This window comes from Bidens hawaiensis, unplaced genomic scaffold (genome assembly GCF_021521415.1).
Source record: "Bidens hawaiensis isolate Kalapana, Puna unplaced genomic scaffold, B.hawaiensis_p1.1 tig00003506_1, whole genome shotgun sequence".
Taxonomy (NCBI): domain Eukaryota; kingdom Viridiplantae; phylum Streptophyta; class Magnoliopsida; order Asterales; family Asteraceae; genus Bidens; species Bidens hawaiensis.
Window position 1 is genome coordinate 2,578,616 of NW_027491197.1, and position 19,259 is coordinate 2,597,874.

At 36.5% G+C, this 19,259-nt stretch overlaps 2 protein-coding genes across 2 annotated transcripts; one reads left to right on the forward strand and one right to left on the reverse strand.

Annotated features, from left to right (window-relative positions):
- The first annotated feature begins 743 nt into the window (after positions 1 to 743).
- On the forward strand, positions 744 to 9,481 carry LOC143623641 (uncharacterized). Its single transcript, XM_077094496.1, has 5 exons — positions 744 to 821; positions 1,196 to 3,616; positions 3,711 to 3,953; positions 8,845 to 8,976; positions 9,071 to 9,481. The coding sequence occupies exons 1-5, from the start codon at positions 768 to 770 to the stop codon at positions 9,290 to 9,292; spliced, it is 3,072 nt and encodes a 1,023-aa protein (XP_076950611.1). The 5' UTR covers positions 744 to 767; the 3' UTR covers positions 9,293 to 9,481.
- Positions 9,482 to 9,567: 86 nt separating this feature from the next.
- On the reverse strand, positions 9,568 to 16,227 carry LOC143623643 (callose synthase 7-like). The gene is made up of 24 exons (XM_077094497.1): positions 16,162 to 16,227; positions 16,001 to 16,087; positions 15,808 to 15,915; positions 15,638 to 15,735; positions 15,466 to 15,547; positions 15,234 to 15,397; positions 15,030 to 15,153; positions 14,830 to 14,933; positions 14,302 to 14,398; positions 14,083 to 14,234; positions 13,900 to 14,009; positions 13,714 to 13,815; positions 12,935 to 13,003; positions 12,680 to 12,866; positions 12,489 to 12,603; positions 12,257 to 12,379; positions 12,067 to 12,185; positions 11,882 to 11,965; positions 11,695 to 11,807; positions 11,397 to 11,626; positions 10,512 to 11,309; positions 10,314 to 10,364; positions 10,022 to 10,207; positions 9,568 to 9,936 (listed from the first exon to the last, which is right to left on the reverse strand). The coding sequence occupies exons 1-24, from the start codon at positions 16,162 to 16,164 to the stop codon at positions 9,670 to 9,672; spliced, it is 3,573 nt and encodes a 1,190-aa protein (XP_076950612.1). The 5' UTR covers positions 16,165 to 16,227; the 3' UTR covers positions 9,568 to 9,669.
- Between the last annotated feature and the right edge of the window lie 3,032 nt (positions 16,228 to 19,259).

The following is a 19,259-nucleotide window of genomic DNA, read 5'->3' on the forward strand; positions in this document are numbered from 1 at the left end:
AATTTTGCTAAAAAGTTGATTATCTCGGCATTTACGACGTCAACTGCCCTTTGTTCATTCCAATGATTCTGTCGGTGTGGCTGTGATATTTTCCCGATGTTGTCTTTTAATCATTTTACTAGCCAATAAGTGTTGCACATGCTCTCCGGTACAAGCCCAGTACTTGAAAACACACATTTTTAATGTTTTACCTTTATTTTATATTTGCAAAAAATGCAATTATTTTGTTGGTAGTTATAATTAATATTTATTATTATTATTTTATTTTTTGGATGATGGACACAGCATAGTAAAATTAAAATACGCCTTTGCATGAAAATGTATATTTCCACTGCATTACACACGACATTTTGTCACTAACGAGACTCAAATCAGTGACCTCTCATAGAGAAAATCACCGAGTTACCATTAAAGCAATGCTAAAGTATTATTCAGTAGTTTTTTTTTAAAAGGTGAATTTCTTAATCCCTTGTTGGAAGTAGTTAATCCTTATGTTTTAATTATATTTTGAGTAAAGATGCTATAAAATCTGAAAAATTGAAGCCGATATATACACTCAATAACATAATTTAGGAAACATTGGCATTTTAATAAATTGGAGTAAATGGAGAATTATTACAGATATAATAACCGAGGCTGCAATTTAGTTCTTGTAACATAATTTTCTCTTATTAAATGACCCCCTAAAATCGTGTTTCGCTTTCATCGCCTGATTTCTTGTTTTCATGTTTTCAGTGCCTTGACATTCACCATCAATTCAGTCAGTCATGGAAGGGGAGACTGTAACAAGTTCAGAGGTACCAGTCACCAAGGTTATTGAGGTAATTTATTCACGCGAGATCGTTTATTTGATTTATGAATTATCAAGAAAATGAAACAAACTAGTACCCATGTTTTAATGTTTTAGTAACTTGTTTGGATCAAAGATGTGATCAAACACTCATTTTGATATATAGCTCCAATACTTTTGGAATAAAACAATGTGTATGATTTTAGCATGACTAATAGGATTACAAAAAATATATATCTACTATTTGAAATAGAACATTTAGGAGGCCTCGTTTGCGGTTTCTTATAAAGCTGATTCTTTGATTCCATCATTTTGTCGTGTCATGAATAAACATAACCTGAATCGACCCAAAATGGGTCAAAATTCCGTATAAGCTCATCCTGATTATGCGCTCTCTTTTATTAGGAAAAAACCGAAGAGATAATTAAGGATGACAAGAAGGAAGAAGAAGCACCCTTAGACGGAGAATTTATTAAAGTAGAGAAGGAAGGTGCTGAAGCGCAAGATGGCGGGTCCCACGCACCTCGGGCATTGCCTGTTGAAGAAGAAAAACCATCAATCACTGAACAAAGCAGAGAAGTCCTTGAGGCGCACGAAAAGATAAACGAACTCGAGCTTGAATTAGAGAAACTAACCACAAAAATCAAGCATTCGGAGTCTGAGAATGCTGAACTCAAGAACCAAGTCTCACTCACAAAGGAGAAACTTGAGAAACAAGAAAAGAGCCATGAAGATCTGGAAATTAGCCATAAGAAATTACAAGACCTTTTTAAAGAAGCTGAAGAAAGATACAGTTCACAGATTACTACTTTGCAAGAGGAGCTACAAGCTCAAGAGTCAAACCAAAAGGAACTGGTCAAAGTAAAGGAATCATTTGAAACTCTAAACATCGAGTTGGAAAACTCAAGGAAGCGAATGAGTGAGTTAGAGCAAGAACTCGGTCTTTCTTCAAGTGATGCTAAAAGATTTGAAGAATTGCATAAAGAGAGTGGATCACATGCTGAATCAGAAACCAAAAGAGCATTAGAGTTTGAAAGATTGCTAAACCTGGCTCAAGTTAGTGCAAAAGAAATGGAAAATCAAATGACTTTAGTCCAAGAAGAACTCAAGGGGTTGTATGAAAAAATAGCTGAACATGAAAAAGTTGAAGAAGCACTCAAGAAGGCCACAGTTGACTTATCTGTGGTCAAAGAAGAATTGGAAGCTTCAAAATCACAAGCATTAGAAATCCAGGAGAAGTTCACGTCACAAGAGGCTAAAATAAGTGAACTGACAGAAGAAGTGAACCTAAAAACGGCATCTGAATCATCAATTAAAGAAGATCTTCAAGCTAAAGAATCTGAACTTGAAGAAGTCAAACAGAAGCTTCATGAGTTGACTTCAGTTCAAGGCGAACTCGCCAGTCTTGAAGAAGAAAAGAAACAACTGAGTCAGCAATTGCAAGACTCTGTAGACAAGCTAACTCAGCTGGAAACTGAGTTGACTCAGTCTTCTTCACGTAACACAGAGCTTGAACTGGAGCTTAAAACTGCTCTTGAAAAGACAACTGATCATGAAGAACGAGCCACTGCGAGTCATCAACGTAGCGTTGAACTTGAAGATATAATTCAGAATTTGAATTCGAAGTCCGAGAATGCAGGTAAAAAGGCGAGTGAATTGGAGTTGCTTCTAGAAGCAGAAAGATACAGAATCCAGGAGCTTGAAGAACAGATAGTCACACTGGAGAAGAAATGTCAGGACACAGAAGAAGGATCTAGAACTCACTCTAACAAAATTTCTGAACTCGAAGCAGAAATCGAGGCATTGAGATCAAAAGCAACTGTTCTCGAGGGTGCAGTGGAAACCGCCACCAAAAAAGAGCAAGAGTTAACCGAGTCTTTAGATTTAGCAACAACCGAGAAAAAACAGTTAGAAGACATCTCAAGAAAATCATCAGAGCAACATGCGGAAGCAGAAAACCTTCTAGAAGTACTGAGAAACGAACTAAAAGTCTCTCAGCAGAAGCTGGAAACCATTGAGAGTGATCTAGAAGCTTCTAGAATCCAAGAAACAGAAGTGCTGAACAAGCTTAAGTTAGCAGAGGAACAACTAGAGGAAGCTAGGGCAAAGTGTGCAGAGTATGAAACCCGACACGAGACCCACACCAGAGATTTTGACCTAAAATTACAAGAATCAGTTGCAAATTTCACTAGCAGAGATGCAGAGGCCAAATCATTGTTTGAGAAATCAGCAACTCTCGAGGCACAGTTAGCTGAAGCAACTGAACAAACTGTTTTGCTGAAGAATGAATTAGATCAACTCTTGCTAATACAAGCTAAATTGGAAAGTGAGAATGAGAACCTCAAAGCAAAGATATCCGAGGCAGATAATAACGATGAAAAACTATCTGGTGAAAATGAAATGTTGGTAGCAACGATTATTCAGCTCAAAGACAAAGTCAATGAACTTGAAAGTGAAAAAGAATCCACAGGTCAAGCAGTCGATTCGCATGAAAAAACTATTGCCCATTTAACCGAACAGCATACTAGAGCTGCTGAGCTGGCTGATAACCACAAACATGAACTTGAACAAGCTCTGTTGAAATTGGGTGCTCTGGAAAGTGCCCTAGAGGAGACGCAAAGCAAGTCCAGTCAGCATGAAGAAGCCAAACTGAAGCTTACTCAAGAACTTGCCACTAACGAGTCTAAATTGAGTGATCTGCAAACAAGTTTGACTGCAGCTTTGACCGAAAAAGATGAAGCGCTGAGTCAGCTCCACACTTTCAAGAAAGAAATAGAAGATTTGAAAGAACAGTTATCTTCAGAAGGGCAGAAGCTCCAGTCTCAGGTAAACCATATTATGTTTGTTTTGAATTATTTAGGTCTATGTCACAAATATCAGTTAAAACAGAAAAAGAAAATTAAAATTGTTAAATTTACAGATATCTTCACTGATGGAAGAGAATAACAAGCTAAACGATTCACATGGAAACGCTAAAAAGGAATTTCAGACAATCATAACTACACTTGAAGAGCAAGTGAAAGAACACACATCTAATGAAACATCTCTAAAAGCTGAGCTGGAAAAGCTAAAGGCAGAGATCGAAGAGAATGCTGTGTTAAAGATCAACTTAAAGAATCTTGAAGAGAAACTTGCAGCAGCCCAAAACACCATTGTTGAACAGGTCAGCAGTTATTCATATGCCATAATCATTTATGTGATACTGCAATCACAATTAATCAAGAATCTTATGTAAATGGTTTCTTGATATTATATATTAGACAGTCATGAATATGAATAGATTGTAGGTTATGTAGGTTATGGAGTTGAATAGACTCTAGATTTAATGCTTATGGTTCTATATATTTTCCTTGTAATCAGTATGTTGAGATATATAAAACAATCTACAATTACCAAGTTTATCTTGGTATCAGAGCCTTCATCACAATCCATCAGCCGCCATCTGATCGGCTCATCCTTCTTCAAGTCATAATCCTTTCTTCAATCAAACATATGGCGCTACTTCCTGCCTTCACCACAGTGGAGAAAACCAATCACAACTCTCATAAATTCGGTTTTACCCTAAACCCTACAAACTATGGATATTGGAAAACCATGATCCAACCATTCCTTGTTACCAACAATCTTTTTGGCTACGTCGATGGCACCATTCCTTGTCCATCACCAACTGTTGAATCCTCATCCTCCAACAAGGAAATAACTACACAATCAAACCCTGATCATGCTACATGGGTTTTTAATGATGCACACGTTCGCATGCTATTGCTTTCAACAATTTCAGAAACCTCTTTTAAACACGTACAAGGTGATACTTCTCGTGATTTGTGGATCGCCTTAGAACGTGCTTATGCCCCACACACCTCTTCCCGTGAGTATACTCTCAAAACTCAGTTGCTAAAGATTGAGATGAAGCCTGATGAGACATCTGCTGCATACCTTTCAAGGGCACAGGAATATTCAGATTCCTTAGCTAACATTGGTGAACCCATTAAAGAAAAAGATCTAGTTATGTTAGTCATCTCAGGCCTTAGAGAGGAGTACAATGGTTTGAAATCTACATTGTTAGGAAGGCAGTTTCCTACAGCCTTTTCGGAGCTTCACGGGCTGCTTTCTGATTATGATTTTATGGTCAGAAAGCCGTCGCGTATCTCTGCTGTCCTTGCTCAGGCCTTCTTGGCCACTAACAGCCCCTTACATGCTCCCACCACCGGTCCTCAACTCCCTTCTGAAACATTGCAGTCTGTGCAACAATTGCTGTCACAATTTGGTATGCAAATTCAGCCTGCACAACAGCAAACACAGCAGACCCAGGCTTTCTATGCTAACCGTGGACCAAGCAATAGTCACTACACTAACCGGGGCTCTTCTAGTCGACCTGGTCGCGGGAACTACAACAACAACCAGCACAACCGAAATTCTGGAAATAACACAGGTAACAGAAATAGATTTGCTTGGGCTTCAAATCAGAACACAGTCTATGGTTCTTGTAATAGGTGTGGTGTTGCACACATTCCATCAGAATGTCTGAACTGTGATCCTGCAACTATTCGGCCATCAAGACAGCCTTCACAAGCAAATTATGCAGATTTTCGCTCACAAACATCAACTTCTTGGCTGCCGGACACCGGTGCTAACAGTCATGTTGCTCCGGATCTTAATAGCCTGGACAACTCTGAACCTTATTATGGTAAGGATACAATTCATGTTGGCAACGGTACAGGTTTACCCATTCTTCATATCGGTTCTACTAATTTTTACTCTAACCACAAAACCCTTTCTATACACGATATTCTTCATGTTCCACAAATCAAAAGAAATCTTCTTTCCGTACAAAAATTTTGTCATGACAATAACGTATTCTTTGAATTTCACTCTACCTTTTTTTGTGTGAAGGACAAGGCTACACGCAATACCCTTCTTACGGGTCCAAGTGAAGGAGGGCTCTATTCCTTTAGTTTGCCTCAACTTCATTCTATCTCCAAGGTTGCTTTATCCACAGTTCGTGCTTCTCCAACTATTTGGCACCAACCCTCATCCTCAGCTTTTACAATCTATGCTATCAAAATATTGCCTTCCTGTTTTTAATAAAACTTCAGTCTTTTTTTGTAATTCATGTTCAGTTGGAAAATCCTCCAAATTACATTTGTCATCTTCAAATTATAAAAGTAATCATGTTTTAGATCTAGTGGTTTGTGATGTTTGGGGACCCGCTCCTACCACTTCATTTGATGGACACCATTATTTTTTACTTTGTGTAGACCATTATTCTAGATACATGTGGTTCTTTCCCTTAAAACAAAAATCTGATGTCTTTGCTACCTTTAAACAGTTTCATGCAATGGCCGAACGACAGTTTCAAACCAAACTCAAATCTGTTCAAACAGATTGGGGGGGAGAATTTCGCAAGTTATCTCCTTTTTTCTCCACTCTTGGCATATTGCATCGTCTCTCATGCCCTCATACAAGCGAACAAAATGGTCTTGTTGAGAGGCGCCATAGACATGTCGTTGAAACTGGCCTCACTCTAATGTCCCAATCTGGAGTTCCATCTAAATTTTGGCATTTTGCGTTTGACACAGCCGTGTATCTAATAAACCGAATGCCTTCTCGCAACTCCACCAATACCTCACCCTTTGAACATGTCTTCCATCGAAAACCTGATTTTTCGTTTCTACGGGTTTTTGGTTGCCAATGCTTTCCTCATATTCGTCCTTACAATAAGCACAAAATGGATTTCCGTTCTCTGCCTTGTATTTTCTTAGGGTACAGCCCTGCTCATTATGGCTATCGGTGCTTTGATCCTACTTCTGAAAGACTTTATGTTGTTCGTCACGTTCGCTTTAATGAACAACATTTTCCCTTCCTTAAACCCAATGTAACCTCACCTCCAATTTCAGAATCTGATCCCTACTTTTCCTCCTATCCTATACCCACTTTTGCAACTAATTCTCCACAAAATAATCCCTTACCCAACTCCTGCACTCAAACTGATCCTACCTCACCAAACAACCCAATACTGCCACAAAACGTAACCACAGACTCATCTCATTCCACTCCAACCAGCCCTTCTCCAAGCAGTCCTACCTCACCAATCAGCCATGTTCATTTCAGTTCACCTCCAATCAGCCCTCAAACTGTACCAAACAGCTCACCATCACCCACTTCATCTTCAAACAGTCCACCACTTCAAACCTACAACCACCAGCCTAAATCGCCTCAACCGCCCACTCCTCCTTGCACTAGGCCTGCCAATCTTCGTCCACACCCGAAACAAAGAACTCCATATAATCAGTCCGCTTTTTATGCCACCTCCCAGTCGTCTCAAACTGAACCAACCAGCTTTTCTATTGCTAACAAAAGTCCTAAATGGCGGACCGCCATGACAGAGGAATTCTCGGCTCTTATGAGAAATGGTACATGGACCTTAGTTCCACCTGTTCCTAATGCTAATGTTGTTGATTGTAAGTGGGTGTACAAGCTGAAACGTTATGCAAACGGGGTTATCACATGTTACAAAGCTCGCTTGGTGGCTAAAGGATTCAACCAACAGCCAGGAGTTGACTATTATGAAACATTTAGTCCGGTGGTTAAATCTACAACGGTTCGTGTGGTTCTTTCTCTTGCAGTTTCACGGAACTGGTGTCTTCGCTAGCTAGATGTTCAGAATGCCTTTTTACATGGTGATTTGACGGAAACAGTTTACCTACGACAGCCACCTGGATTTGTTGACCCCCTTAAACCGGATCATTTTTTTCTTCTTCACAAATCATTGTATGGTCTTAAGCAAGCTCCTCGTGCTTGGTTTCATCGTTTATCAGGGGCTTTGCTAAATCTCGGGTTTACAGGTTCAAAGACTGATCCGTCATTATTTATATATTCATCAAAGGGTAATCTTATATCATTGTCACGGGAAACAATCCTCAGCTTATTGACAATATCATTCGCCGGCTTAGTCTTGCTTTTTCTATTCAAGACATGGGTAGCCTATCATATTTTTTGGGGGTTGAAGTTATTCCTAAAGGTCACGACTTACTCTTGTCCCAAAAGAAGTATATTTCAGATATTATTCACAAGACAGGTCTCTCAAATTGTAAACCTGTTGACTCACCGATGACAACTACCTCCAGTTTATCCCTTGGCGATAGTCCTCTTTTTGATGACCCGGTTAAATATCGCCAGGTTGTTGGCGCCCTTCAGTATCTAACTTTATCCAGGCCTGACATTACCTTTGCAGTGAACAAAGTTTGTCAATTTATGCACTCGCCTACTGAAAATCAGTGGTCTGCTGTAAAAAGGATCATTCGTTATCTTCAGGGCACATCTCACTATGGCTTGCTTATTCAACATAATTCCACATCAGCCATTCATGCCTACACTGATGCCCATTGTCCATCTCTCACTGCCTTTTCGGATGCTGATTGGGCTGGGTGTCCCGATGACCGTCGATCCACGGGGGGATTTGCTATTTATCTTGGTTCTAATCTAATATCTTGGTGCGCTCGTAAACAACGCACTGTCTCTCGGTCATCAACGGAATCCGAGTACAAGGCCTTGGCAGACACAGTTGCTGAATTAACTTGGCTTGAAGCTCTCTTAAAGGAACTCAATGTTTCCTTGAATTCTGCACCTGTCTTGTGGTGTGACAATCTAGGAGCCACTTACCTATCAGCAAATCCAGTATTCCATGCACGTACAAAGCATGTCGAGGTTGATTTTCACTTCGTTAGAGAGAAGGTTGCTCAAAGAAAGCTATTGGTTCAATTCATCAAGACTGATGATCAGATTGCTGATGTGTTCACTAAGCCTCTATCTACACAACGGTTTCTTCTCCTACGATCCAAGCTACAGGTCGTTCCCCGACCTTAGCTTGCGGGGGAATATTAGACAGTCATGAATATGAATAGATTGTAGGTTATGTAGGTTATGGAGTTGAATAGACTCTAGATTTAATGCTTATGGTTCTATATATTTTCCTTGTAATCATTTATGTGATACTGCAATCACAATTAATCAAGAATCTTATGTAAATGGTTTCTTGATATTATATGAAACAGAAAGAGACTCATTCACAAAAGGAGTTGGAACGAGATGCTGCATTGAAAGAGCTTGAAGCAAAGAAGGAATCGGTTTTGCATTTGGAGAATCAAGTCAAAAATTTAACAGAAAACGCTAAAGGAAAAGAACAGGTATTGATACTCTACATCTATACTTACATCATGTATGGATAGTATAAAAAACAACCTTGAAGCTAAAGTTTGTCTATCAATATTATAATTGAAGGTTACTGAGGATAACACGAGTGAGGTAAAATCAAGGGACATTGGATCAAACCTGACAACACCATCAAAGCGCAAGAGCAAGAAAGACACGCCGACACCTTCATCCTCATCAAATACACAAGTTCAAGCTACTGATGATTCTTTTGGCACAAGCTTTAAGTTCATACTGGGAGTAGCATTGGTGTCGGTTATCATCGGTGTAATTCTTGGTAAACGATATTAGGTCCGTGGTTTTACTCATATCTCCATCTCTATTTGTTTTTTAAATATTTATTTTGGTTTTTTTTTTCCTTTGGGGAAGGAGTGGTGTTTGATTGGTTTTGGTGTTTATGTTTGGGCTTGATTTAAGCTTAATTTATCTGACACCTAAGAATTTAAATTTTGTGGATGTTGATGATGCTTTGTAAAAATGTCATGATTTGTGTGTTCGAGTCTCATTGTATATTTTCAAGTGAGAACGAAGGGGGACAGGAATAACCGTTTTCTTTTATTAAATTCATTCATAATTAAAATTAACTTTAAAAAGAATTTTTAAAATCCAAATATTATAAAACTGATAACTTACATAAAACTGAAATATTGAATTGACGCATTCTAAATTCAAAACTCCCTTTGGGTATTTGAAGTGTCTGGAGTATTGTCCTTGTCTTTCTTTCCAGCAAGAATCATTGAAATCTGAAGACCTCTACTGAATGCTTGATTGAATAACAACCTTGTTTGGAACTCTGAAACAAACGGGAACCATGAAAGTATAACAATTGGCATGAATACCACCAATCCCATCACACATTCGTATGCACGCCCCAGTTCCATTATTGAATCCCAAAATCCTATGCCCTTTACACAAGGCCTGCACGCTTGACCGATCTTCAAAGTTGCACAAAACCAACACCATTAGTATCGCACCATAATTCTTTCTAGTTGCAATAAAACAAGCCAAAAAGCCACTTACCAAGATGAAAGCCCAGCCCGTTGGCAAAAAGGCAAGGAATGCAGCAAATATGTCACTGATGGTGAGTCCACATACAACAAATAAAACTGTCATGATTGAAAGGAAGCCAAGGAACAGAAGCGCCTTTAAGATCCTGAACATGAGTTGAAAGTCTGTGCCAAATTTTCTTCTGCCCATCGACACCAACTGAAACCGAGAGTATACACAATGTTTATGAGCCCTTATATTTAAGTCTTACTAATAACTTCTACCAAGTGTTCTACATGTAAATAAATAAACAAGTTATTCTTACCTTCAAGGCTAGAAGAGCGGTTATCATAACCAACCAAGAAAGTGCATAAACCTGACAACATTAAAGAAATTATGAAAACGGGTCATGGATTATAAAAAACGAGAAGTGGCCATTAATTCAACCCATTTACCCAACCAGCCCATTTGGTCGCCTCTATATAAAACAAGAAGACGAGAAGGAAGGAAGCAAGAAACAAACCAGTATGCTTGTGCTGCCACGTGCTATGTTAAGATGATAAACCAATCCATACTGGTAAACGAAAAACCGAAGCGAGAGTATAATCTCAAGAATTCTTCCCCTAATGTTTGTGTACTTAATATGCTGTTGTTCACCATCCCACCATGATTCCCAACTTTCACTTTGAGCAATACCAATTCCACCCCGGTTCCCCATCCATCTCTTCCAATCGGTCCAATCTTCCACCGTCTTTTGCCAATCAAATCCCGAAGGATTGAACACAAACGGAGCAAACAACCACGAACACACCAAAAACCATATCGAAAAAGTAATAAACAGATACAAATTCGAGCTCCGGTACGAATCCCCATAAACTTGATAGATAACCAGTAACATTCCCAACTCCAACCCTTTCACAAAGTGACTTCGTGAATATAACCGGTAATTTTCAGCAAACTTGGCATGAAAGACAACAAATCCACGACCCGTGGCTCGGTATTTGGACCCACCATGCAAAAGGGTTCTTCCAAAATAATGGGCTTTTGTTCCAAGCTGGAATGTGAAGAAAACTGAGGCTAATTGTAGTTGCATTATTATAAAATCACCTAGAGCGGTACGGAAGCCTCTTTCTAAACCTATTTCCATAACCATTGGAAGAACCAGAAGTAAACCGAGTTGGAAAACTGATTGGGTTGCTAAGGCTTCTTCTAGGGCTTTATTGCTGCTAATAGTTGCATCTTCTATTATTCGTTTTTCTGGTCCACTTAAAACCAAATACATGCGACCGTATAGAAAGACATACACAATAAGCACAGTAACCTGGATATTATAATGATGTTAATGCGATAAACTGTAATATAAAGTCTAGCAGTAAAACAAGGTAGCAATTTCAATCTGTGGTTATACCATGCTGCTAAAGTAGAAACCGACAGTAGTGAAGTAAAACGAAAACATTCTGTAAAAGTCGAAACGGCGACCGAGTCGATAAACATCACGACTAAGTGTTTGTTCACCGTTTCCATTTGCAACCTTTGCCTCAAAAGAGGATATCTGATTCATACCAACATCGCGGCCCTTGCCTACTTGGATATACTCATGATGTGTGACATAACCACCACGAAGAGTTGAATTGTAACCTAAAATGATGTTTTACCAAATTAATAATCCTTCGAAAAGTGGTATTTAAAGTGTTTAAAAAGTTTACCTGAAAATATATCCTCACTCAAATTGATGGTTTTTGAAGCTTTACTTACACCACCCCTTGTTATATGGAATAGTCTATCAAATATATCAGGGTGACCGTAATGGAACCGCACTCTGAAATATAAAGATTATCATGTTAAGAAACTCAAATCATAGTAAAGTTGTATAGATTCATATCAAGATTATACCTCAGAGGGTCTGCCAAAACCCTTTGACCGATTGTCACAAAACTTGTTTCTTGATTTGACATGAACCAAGCAAGTGAGGATACACTGTAAGAGAAACAAAATGTGAATAATTAAGTTAACCATCAATCTCTTTTTAACATATACAGTCAAACAAATAGCATAGCAAAATAAGTTGACATGAAAACCTTCCAGTGAAAATGTGTTCTCTTAAACCCAAAATTGTTGGTGTACGTTGGCCATGATGAACTTTATGAAATTCTTCCAACACGTTTCGCATTTTGAATGCTTCTTCAAAGTAATTATCCTATAAATACAAGGTAAGATATTGGATAGTCAATGATAAATAAACAAAAGAAGGGGTAGTTTCGGAATTACCTGATTCGTGTCAATTGTCTGTAGCGCTTCTCCATGAGTAAAAATAATGGCATGATTTTGGTTTTCGGGTTTTCCTTCTCCAATTGCTGTTGGTGGACCCGGAAGCTTGATACGGTATATTTCCTAACAAGTCATAATAATAATAATATTAATAATAATTATTATTATTACAATAATAATATTTAAGCTACCACTACTAATATAATAACCAAAAAATAATAATAGTTGTTACCTCATCTAAACGATCCCCACCCTTGACAAGAACAGAATAGTAAACCTTCTGAGATTTATCATCATTGGTGGTATCTTCTCGCTCATCTATATAAGCAACTCTTAAAGAAGGATATCTGAATATTACAAAATATGATTACAAATAATTGAACAGTATACTTACAAATTTCTAATTACTGAAAAAACACTTACGTGAGCATGAGATTCAAAATGTTTTCATAAACACTTTGATCTGATTTTTTACTGGATTTCTTTTGAGCCCCATAAATCTGGCAAGAGACGACATATGTGAACTTCAGATCTGCCATTGCCCTTTCACGCTCTTTGAGATCCATTTGGTGGTTATCCATGTTAAATGACCGGAATCCAGTAAAAATCTCTGAAGAAAACATAACCATTAATATTATTTAAGAGAATAAGATGATGAAATTTAGCAAAAACACTAACCATTATCTTTTGCATTGTCAAGGAAGCATTGTAGTTCAAGAGCTGTCTTGTAGTACATCATTCCCCTCACTGGAGACAAGTTTTGTGAATGAAATTGTGAAATTTATAAACGTAACAATCTGAGCCACTTAATTTTTCATCCATGTTTCATATTTTATCAAAATTTGAACCACTTACATACACATGTGTAGGTTATTTACATAAAAGAACTATCAAACTAATTCGTTCATCTCTTTTTTTCCTTTTTCTTTTTATAGTGTACCGTTTACCTACACATGTGTAGGTGATATACATATATTAACATTCAAAGTAATTTGTCCATATTTTCTTAATTTTGTATAATTTACCTAGACATGTGTACTTGTGTAGGATATATACATAAACAACCAATCAAATTAATTTGTCAACTTCTTTTAATTTTTACCGTTTACCTGTAGGTAGCCACAAACGATTAAACTACTTTGTTCACAACCTTTTTAATTTTATTTCATGAGAGTGGATGAACCATTAATAAGGGGTGTGTTTACCTAAAAACACCTTTTTCCCTCTTTTCTTAAGATAACTTGATGCACTAGTTATGATTATTATATTTTAACTAAAATAACAATCAAGTCTTTCTATAAAAACGATTCAGTAGGTTGTGTGCATCTTTGAGCTAATTTGAAACTGTTTGGACCCGTTTTCTTTCCAACTAATATTATTTGATTTGATCCGATGGAAATATAGCACAACCCAAATAGAACCAATCATAATTAAACAGGTCCACATAGTCACAGAACCTGTTCTGGAAAGCGTCTGGCCCCTGTAAGAAACCCATTTACGGAGCTCTTCTGTTTTATTTGGGCTATCTTTAATCCTCTCTTCAAAATTCGCCCATTCATCTGTTTTTGTACATAAAAAAGTTGACTTTCTTTGACTGATAATAAAGATGACAGCAGTCCAAAACTGATATCTTTAATAGTCACCTGGATAAATCTTTTGGAGGTAAAACAGAATGGAAATTCCGTCCTCGTTATTTTCATGAAGCTCTTCTACAGAATATAAAACATCCTCCTTGAAATATGGAGTCAATACACTGAAGTTTACACAAGTAAATAATAAGAATATATGAGGCGATAATATAATTAAACTCTTAAAAAATTACTGACCTAAACGAGAGCATGTTGCGCACCACAGGTGCATTTGGCATTCTCATATATAAGGAGTTTGCAAAAAAGGTGATACGTCTACGAGCGTCTAAATTTGTAGGAACATTAATTGCAGATTCTTGAACGGTCAAAAGCAAACAAAGCCTAACCACCTACAAAACAAAAATAAATAAATTCTAAAGAGAACAAAAGAACACAATTGTTAGTGTCAGAATATACCTTTTCCTCCGCAGCTTTGACTTGAGTTAATCGGAGATTAATATCTTCAAATCTTTCCTTTTGTTCATTCTGATTAAGAGGGTGACGATCAAGTATTCTACAAAAAGAAAAATATATTATATATATTGAGATGAGATGGCTTGGACACGTGATACAATCGACGACACATCTGGATTTTAGCTACTCTCCTTTGTTCACAGGTTTATTTTAGCAATTTGATCGATTAAACTTTGAAATTGATCAAATTAATCATCAATTCATCCAAACAAACACATCTGGATCTTCAATCGAAAGTACTAACCTTGAAAGTACTAGGTTTTAACCTTGAAAGTATTATGCTTTAACCTTGAACGTTTTAGGTTTTGGAGTTCGATTTGATCATATTTGTTTTTTAACCTTGAGCGTGATTTGCGTACCTAATGTACGTTAAGCCATTATTGTACGTTAACTCTCTCTCTCACACACACACAACCACATACATGAGATATCAGTGTATTAGTTTACTAATAGTTTAAAAATTAAACTTACTCATGGCCATTAATCATAACATCTTGCGTGATTATCTCCAAAATATCCTGAAGGACATTAATAATTTGTGATGCATATTTTTCAGGATCATTATTGTCTTGTTGCTGGCAGATACACCATGGAGTAATTAGAAATTATTTAAGTGATGATGACGAATCAATGATAAATAATAGCCCGTAATTAGAAGAAATGTTCCTTACCAGATGATCTAAGAATTTTTTCAGCTTATCATGAAGTGAAGGCAATTCGCTCATGCGAAATTTACTCAAAAATGTCCGTTGTGCAATGCTAGTTTCTACTTCTTCACATATCTGTTTCAAGATCCTGCATAAAAGGCAAAATACAACTTAACAATTGGTTGAAATTGCCACCTCTAAAACACTACTTGAATTAAAGGATCTTACGAAGAGTCTCGTTTATCCACAAGAAGTCCCAATAATATTTCCTTCAGTGTCATGTAACACTCTATCACTGCTGCCCTCATGTAATCATCACTATTGATCTTCCTGATCAAATCTGCATCTTCCTTTACTTTATAATCTTTAGCCAGGTCTAACGCAATCGGGATCTTGAATTGTAATATTTCAGACGTTAACTACAATTAGCTTGTAATAATAATAAAAGTAAATATTTTACCTTACTAGCAAGCAGAAACGGTGGCCACTGGACAACTGGAACATCACTTACACGATAAGGTACAAGAAGTAGATCTCTCTCTCTTGCAAAAGAAGTTAAACAGTGTCAAAAATAAAATCTTGATTTTTAATTTGATTCTTGAATTACTAACCAAACATAAAATAACTTCAACCTGTTGTTGATCAAATCTTCCATTCGCAATGAATATATGAACTCGTTCCACACCTGAGAAAACTTTGCTATGTTCTTTCTTACCCACAAATTATCATCCTGTATAACATTTTCATTGTAGTGTCTTCATCCAAATCAAATTCAACATAAATGAAAAGAAGTTAGCATTACATTGCGATTGTTTCTGCGTGGCTCATCTTTTTGCACTGGCACAAGACGTTCATTAAAAGCTGTAGGAACCGAGTCAAATCGAGAACGCAGCATGCGAAGTGTACGAATCTAAACATCAAATAGCAGATAATGACGATGCCGAGAAAGATCTTTGGATCAAAAAAGGCTTAAGGAACATAGCATGTGTACTAACCTCGCCCAAGTGGCTGAATGCACCATAGATTCCACCAATAATAGTCGCATATATTGCATACCAAATTTGTGTGTCCATGAAATAAACCTAATACAAAATTATATTACATACCTAAGATTTAGGTGGTAAAGACAAAAGTAACTGTATTCAATAACACTCACCATGACAATTGGAGCCCAAATTGCAATAACAACGCCGATATTGTGGGTCACTACAAAATTCTCAAATTTGAAATCAGATTCTAATCCCAAAAAGAATCTCAATCATAGATTATTAAATTTTAGATTTTACCATTGGGAAAGTGTCGATCGGTTTCTATAATCGATGATATAATGGAAACAAGGAAATATGTAATACCTGATAATCTAGTGATGTTTGAGATTGACATCTTCTTAATCTGATCGAGTTCCCCTTTAGGGTGTATGGTTAGGATGGAGATTAGGTGTTCTTGATGAACACGATTTGAGAGAGAGAGGTAGGGGATGATTCTTATGGTGTTATTATTCATCATTAGTTATTAACCTCTCTAATAAGCTCTCTATATATACACCCAAGGGGAAACCCTATTAATGTTAGTAAGGGTAATTCCGTCCATCAAGGATTTACCAGTTATAAACATAAGGTTATTTAGGTCAATGATCAATAATAAGATAAATAATTATAAGGGCCATATATAAATATATATATAAAATATATTTATTCTAACATTCTCCCACTTGGCCTAGTAATTATTTATTATGAGCATTAGATTAGTCTGATCAGAGGTTAATACTCATTTTAGTTCTAAACCCAAATTGCAGCAGAGAAATACAGTCGTTGAATCAATATTCGACTCAGGACCCCCATTAATCATACTACAACTCAAATTTAAAACCTAACTTTAGGATCAAATTGACAAATAAGCCCTTACCGTTGATTTGTATAATTAGTGTCTATACGTCTTTAGGCATGCATGAACGTATTTAGAGACAAAACAAATTTTCAACGTATGAGGAAAAATTAATAATTAATCATTCATAGTACGATACGCAGTTGCGCTTGGTCATTGGTAAAACCCGTCTCTATTATTGGCCATTTAGGAGACTTATGGGTGACAGACCTTTAATTAGTGGATCCATAAGCATATCATGAATGCATTCGATACAAAAGTTTAGTTTCCTCTATTTGTTCTTAAGTCATAAGCGAACAATAATTTAGACTTGTATCGAATTCTAATGCAGCTCCGCTTGAACTGTTACTGTTCAAGAAATAAGGGTAGCTGACTTTATCACAATAAGTCTTCAATATTGGATTTATATGAAGTTAATAAATTATGAGTCAACTGATAAAGTTTTCCAACAACATTTAGTGACACGTTGCGTTATGATCAGCAACATATTATGTCATTATAACTTAGGTCGTTGTTATCAGTTAGTTAGGACTCCTTCATGAGATAGTAATGTCTGCTGACATAAGGATATACCCAGAAGTTGACAAAGTTAGAATATTAGTAGTCAACCGTTTTTTTTTTTTTTTTAGTTCTCACTTCTTCTTCTTTAAATTATTGTGTCTCGTTTCTTAGAGATATTGTGATATTTTATCAGATGCTTCACAATATAAATAATTAGTCTAGTGTTTAGCAATGTGACCAATATCTAAACGAGTATAGATTTGAACCTTCTTAAGGCATCTAATTAATGATGCATAAGGAAATAATCTCATTTATCCTATTAGCCTCTAAAGGAGAGCAATATTGTATGTTACAAGTGTAAGGACCCGTTTCATGTAAAACATATAAAACTAATGAGTCTATCTCGGTGTATTTTGATAACTATTAAATAAGAGGTATCTCCGAGATTGATTAGGTCAAGATATGCGTTAACAATACTTTGACTCATGTAACATATACTTGTCAAAAGAATGTCATCTATATAAGGACAAGTTTACATTAGTTGCTCCCACTCATCTTGAGGTAGGTAAATCAATCCACTTAGTTCTTGATGAAGAGAGTTGCATTATGATTTCATTATTGATTCTTGCATCAACCCATACATGGATTTTATTGACTTACAAACTAAGTGTTCTTAACCTTCAGTTTAGAACTTACAGGTTATTTTACGAACATGTAGGCCAGTGTTAGGGAAAGTTGTTTTAATGTTCATGTAATGTAGCTCTAAATTATTATAAGCTACTAGAACAGTAATGATCCTCAAAGTAACCTTTTGTAAGACAAGGAACTAGGTTCTTTGATAATTTATTCCCTCTTGAGTATACCTTTATCAATCAATCATACCTTTAGTGTATTAACGTTATTCATTCAGATTTAGTTTAGTAATGACTACCTTTTAGGTAATTCAACCAAATCCCAAACGTTATACTATTTTAGAAGATTGATTGATACTAATGGTTTAATTAGAAGAGGTATGATCATTAAACCTTCCAAAATCCATTTAATCTTTAGTCAGGTAGGGTACATAATCATCAAAGTTAGTAGGCCTTTGAGACCTAGATGACCTCCTGAGTTGATTATTGGGTTTATAAGGAGTTTCATATTTTCAGGTATATTAGGAGCAATATTAGTTTCTAAGTATGTAAGAGTTGGTGCAGTATGTTGTACAAGAGGTGTAATCGGAGTTAAAGTAAGCGACAATCTCTCCCCCCGCGTCTTGTACTTAGCCAAGTTATGATAAGGACTTTTACTGCTCCTACTGACCTTAGAAATATGTAAGAATTCAGCATGCTTAGGGTCAACATCAGAAGACCAATAAATTCTAATTGAGGATTATATTAATTAGTCTTGGTAAGAAATCTAAGTTTTCCCATATTTAGGTATCCAACAAAATTTGTTAGGAGTAGCATTAAATGTTAAGGAGACAAGATATAATGGAGCAGTGTCTTATACAAGGGATGTTTTATGAGGTAGATTAAGTTGTTTCTCCCCCATCTCTTGCATATAAGGACACTCAGTGCTCCCACTGATCTTTTAGGCCTCTAAAACTCCATACAAGTTTTGGCGATTCATGTCATAGGAAACTTTCATACAGTTTAGACTTGATTTCCTTATTGTCCATATTTCATAAGAAATTTTAAGGACATATTTAGAATGAATACTGATAAGTATATATGAATTGATTTCTTTAAAGAACTTGTCCAGTAGGAAACAGATTAGATACAAGTTGATATTCTTCTAAGCTCCACTAATAGCAGTGAATTTTAACTTATGGTGGACCTCACTTACTCCCTTTATCCAGTTTATATTTAGGGCATTTAACACATGCTT

Coding starts and splice junctions, on each gene's coding strand:
- LOC143623641 (XM_077094496.1), top strand. CDS start 768: ATGGAAGGGGAGACTGTAACAAGTTCAGAGGTACCAGTCACCAAGGTT. Junction 822..1,195: donor CAGTCACCAAGGTTATTGAG/GTAATTTATTCA, acceptor CTCTTTTATTAG/GAAAAAACCGAAGAGATAAT. Junction 3,954..8,844: donor AAAACACCATTGTTGAACAG/GTCAGCAGTTAT, acceptor TATATGAAACAG/AAAGAGACTCATTCACAAAA.
- LOC143623643 (XM_077094497.1), bottom strand. Junction 15,548..15,637: donor GAAGATTTGATCAACAACAG/GTTGAAGTTATT, acceptor TTCTTTTGCAAG/AGAGAGAGATCTACTTCTTG. Junction 14,399..14,829: donor GTTATGATTAATGGCCATGA/GTAAGTTTAATT, acceptor TTCTTTTTGTAG/AATACTTGATCGTCACCCTC.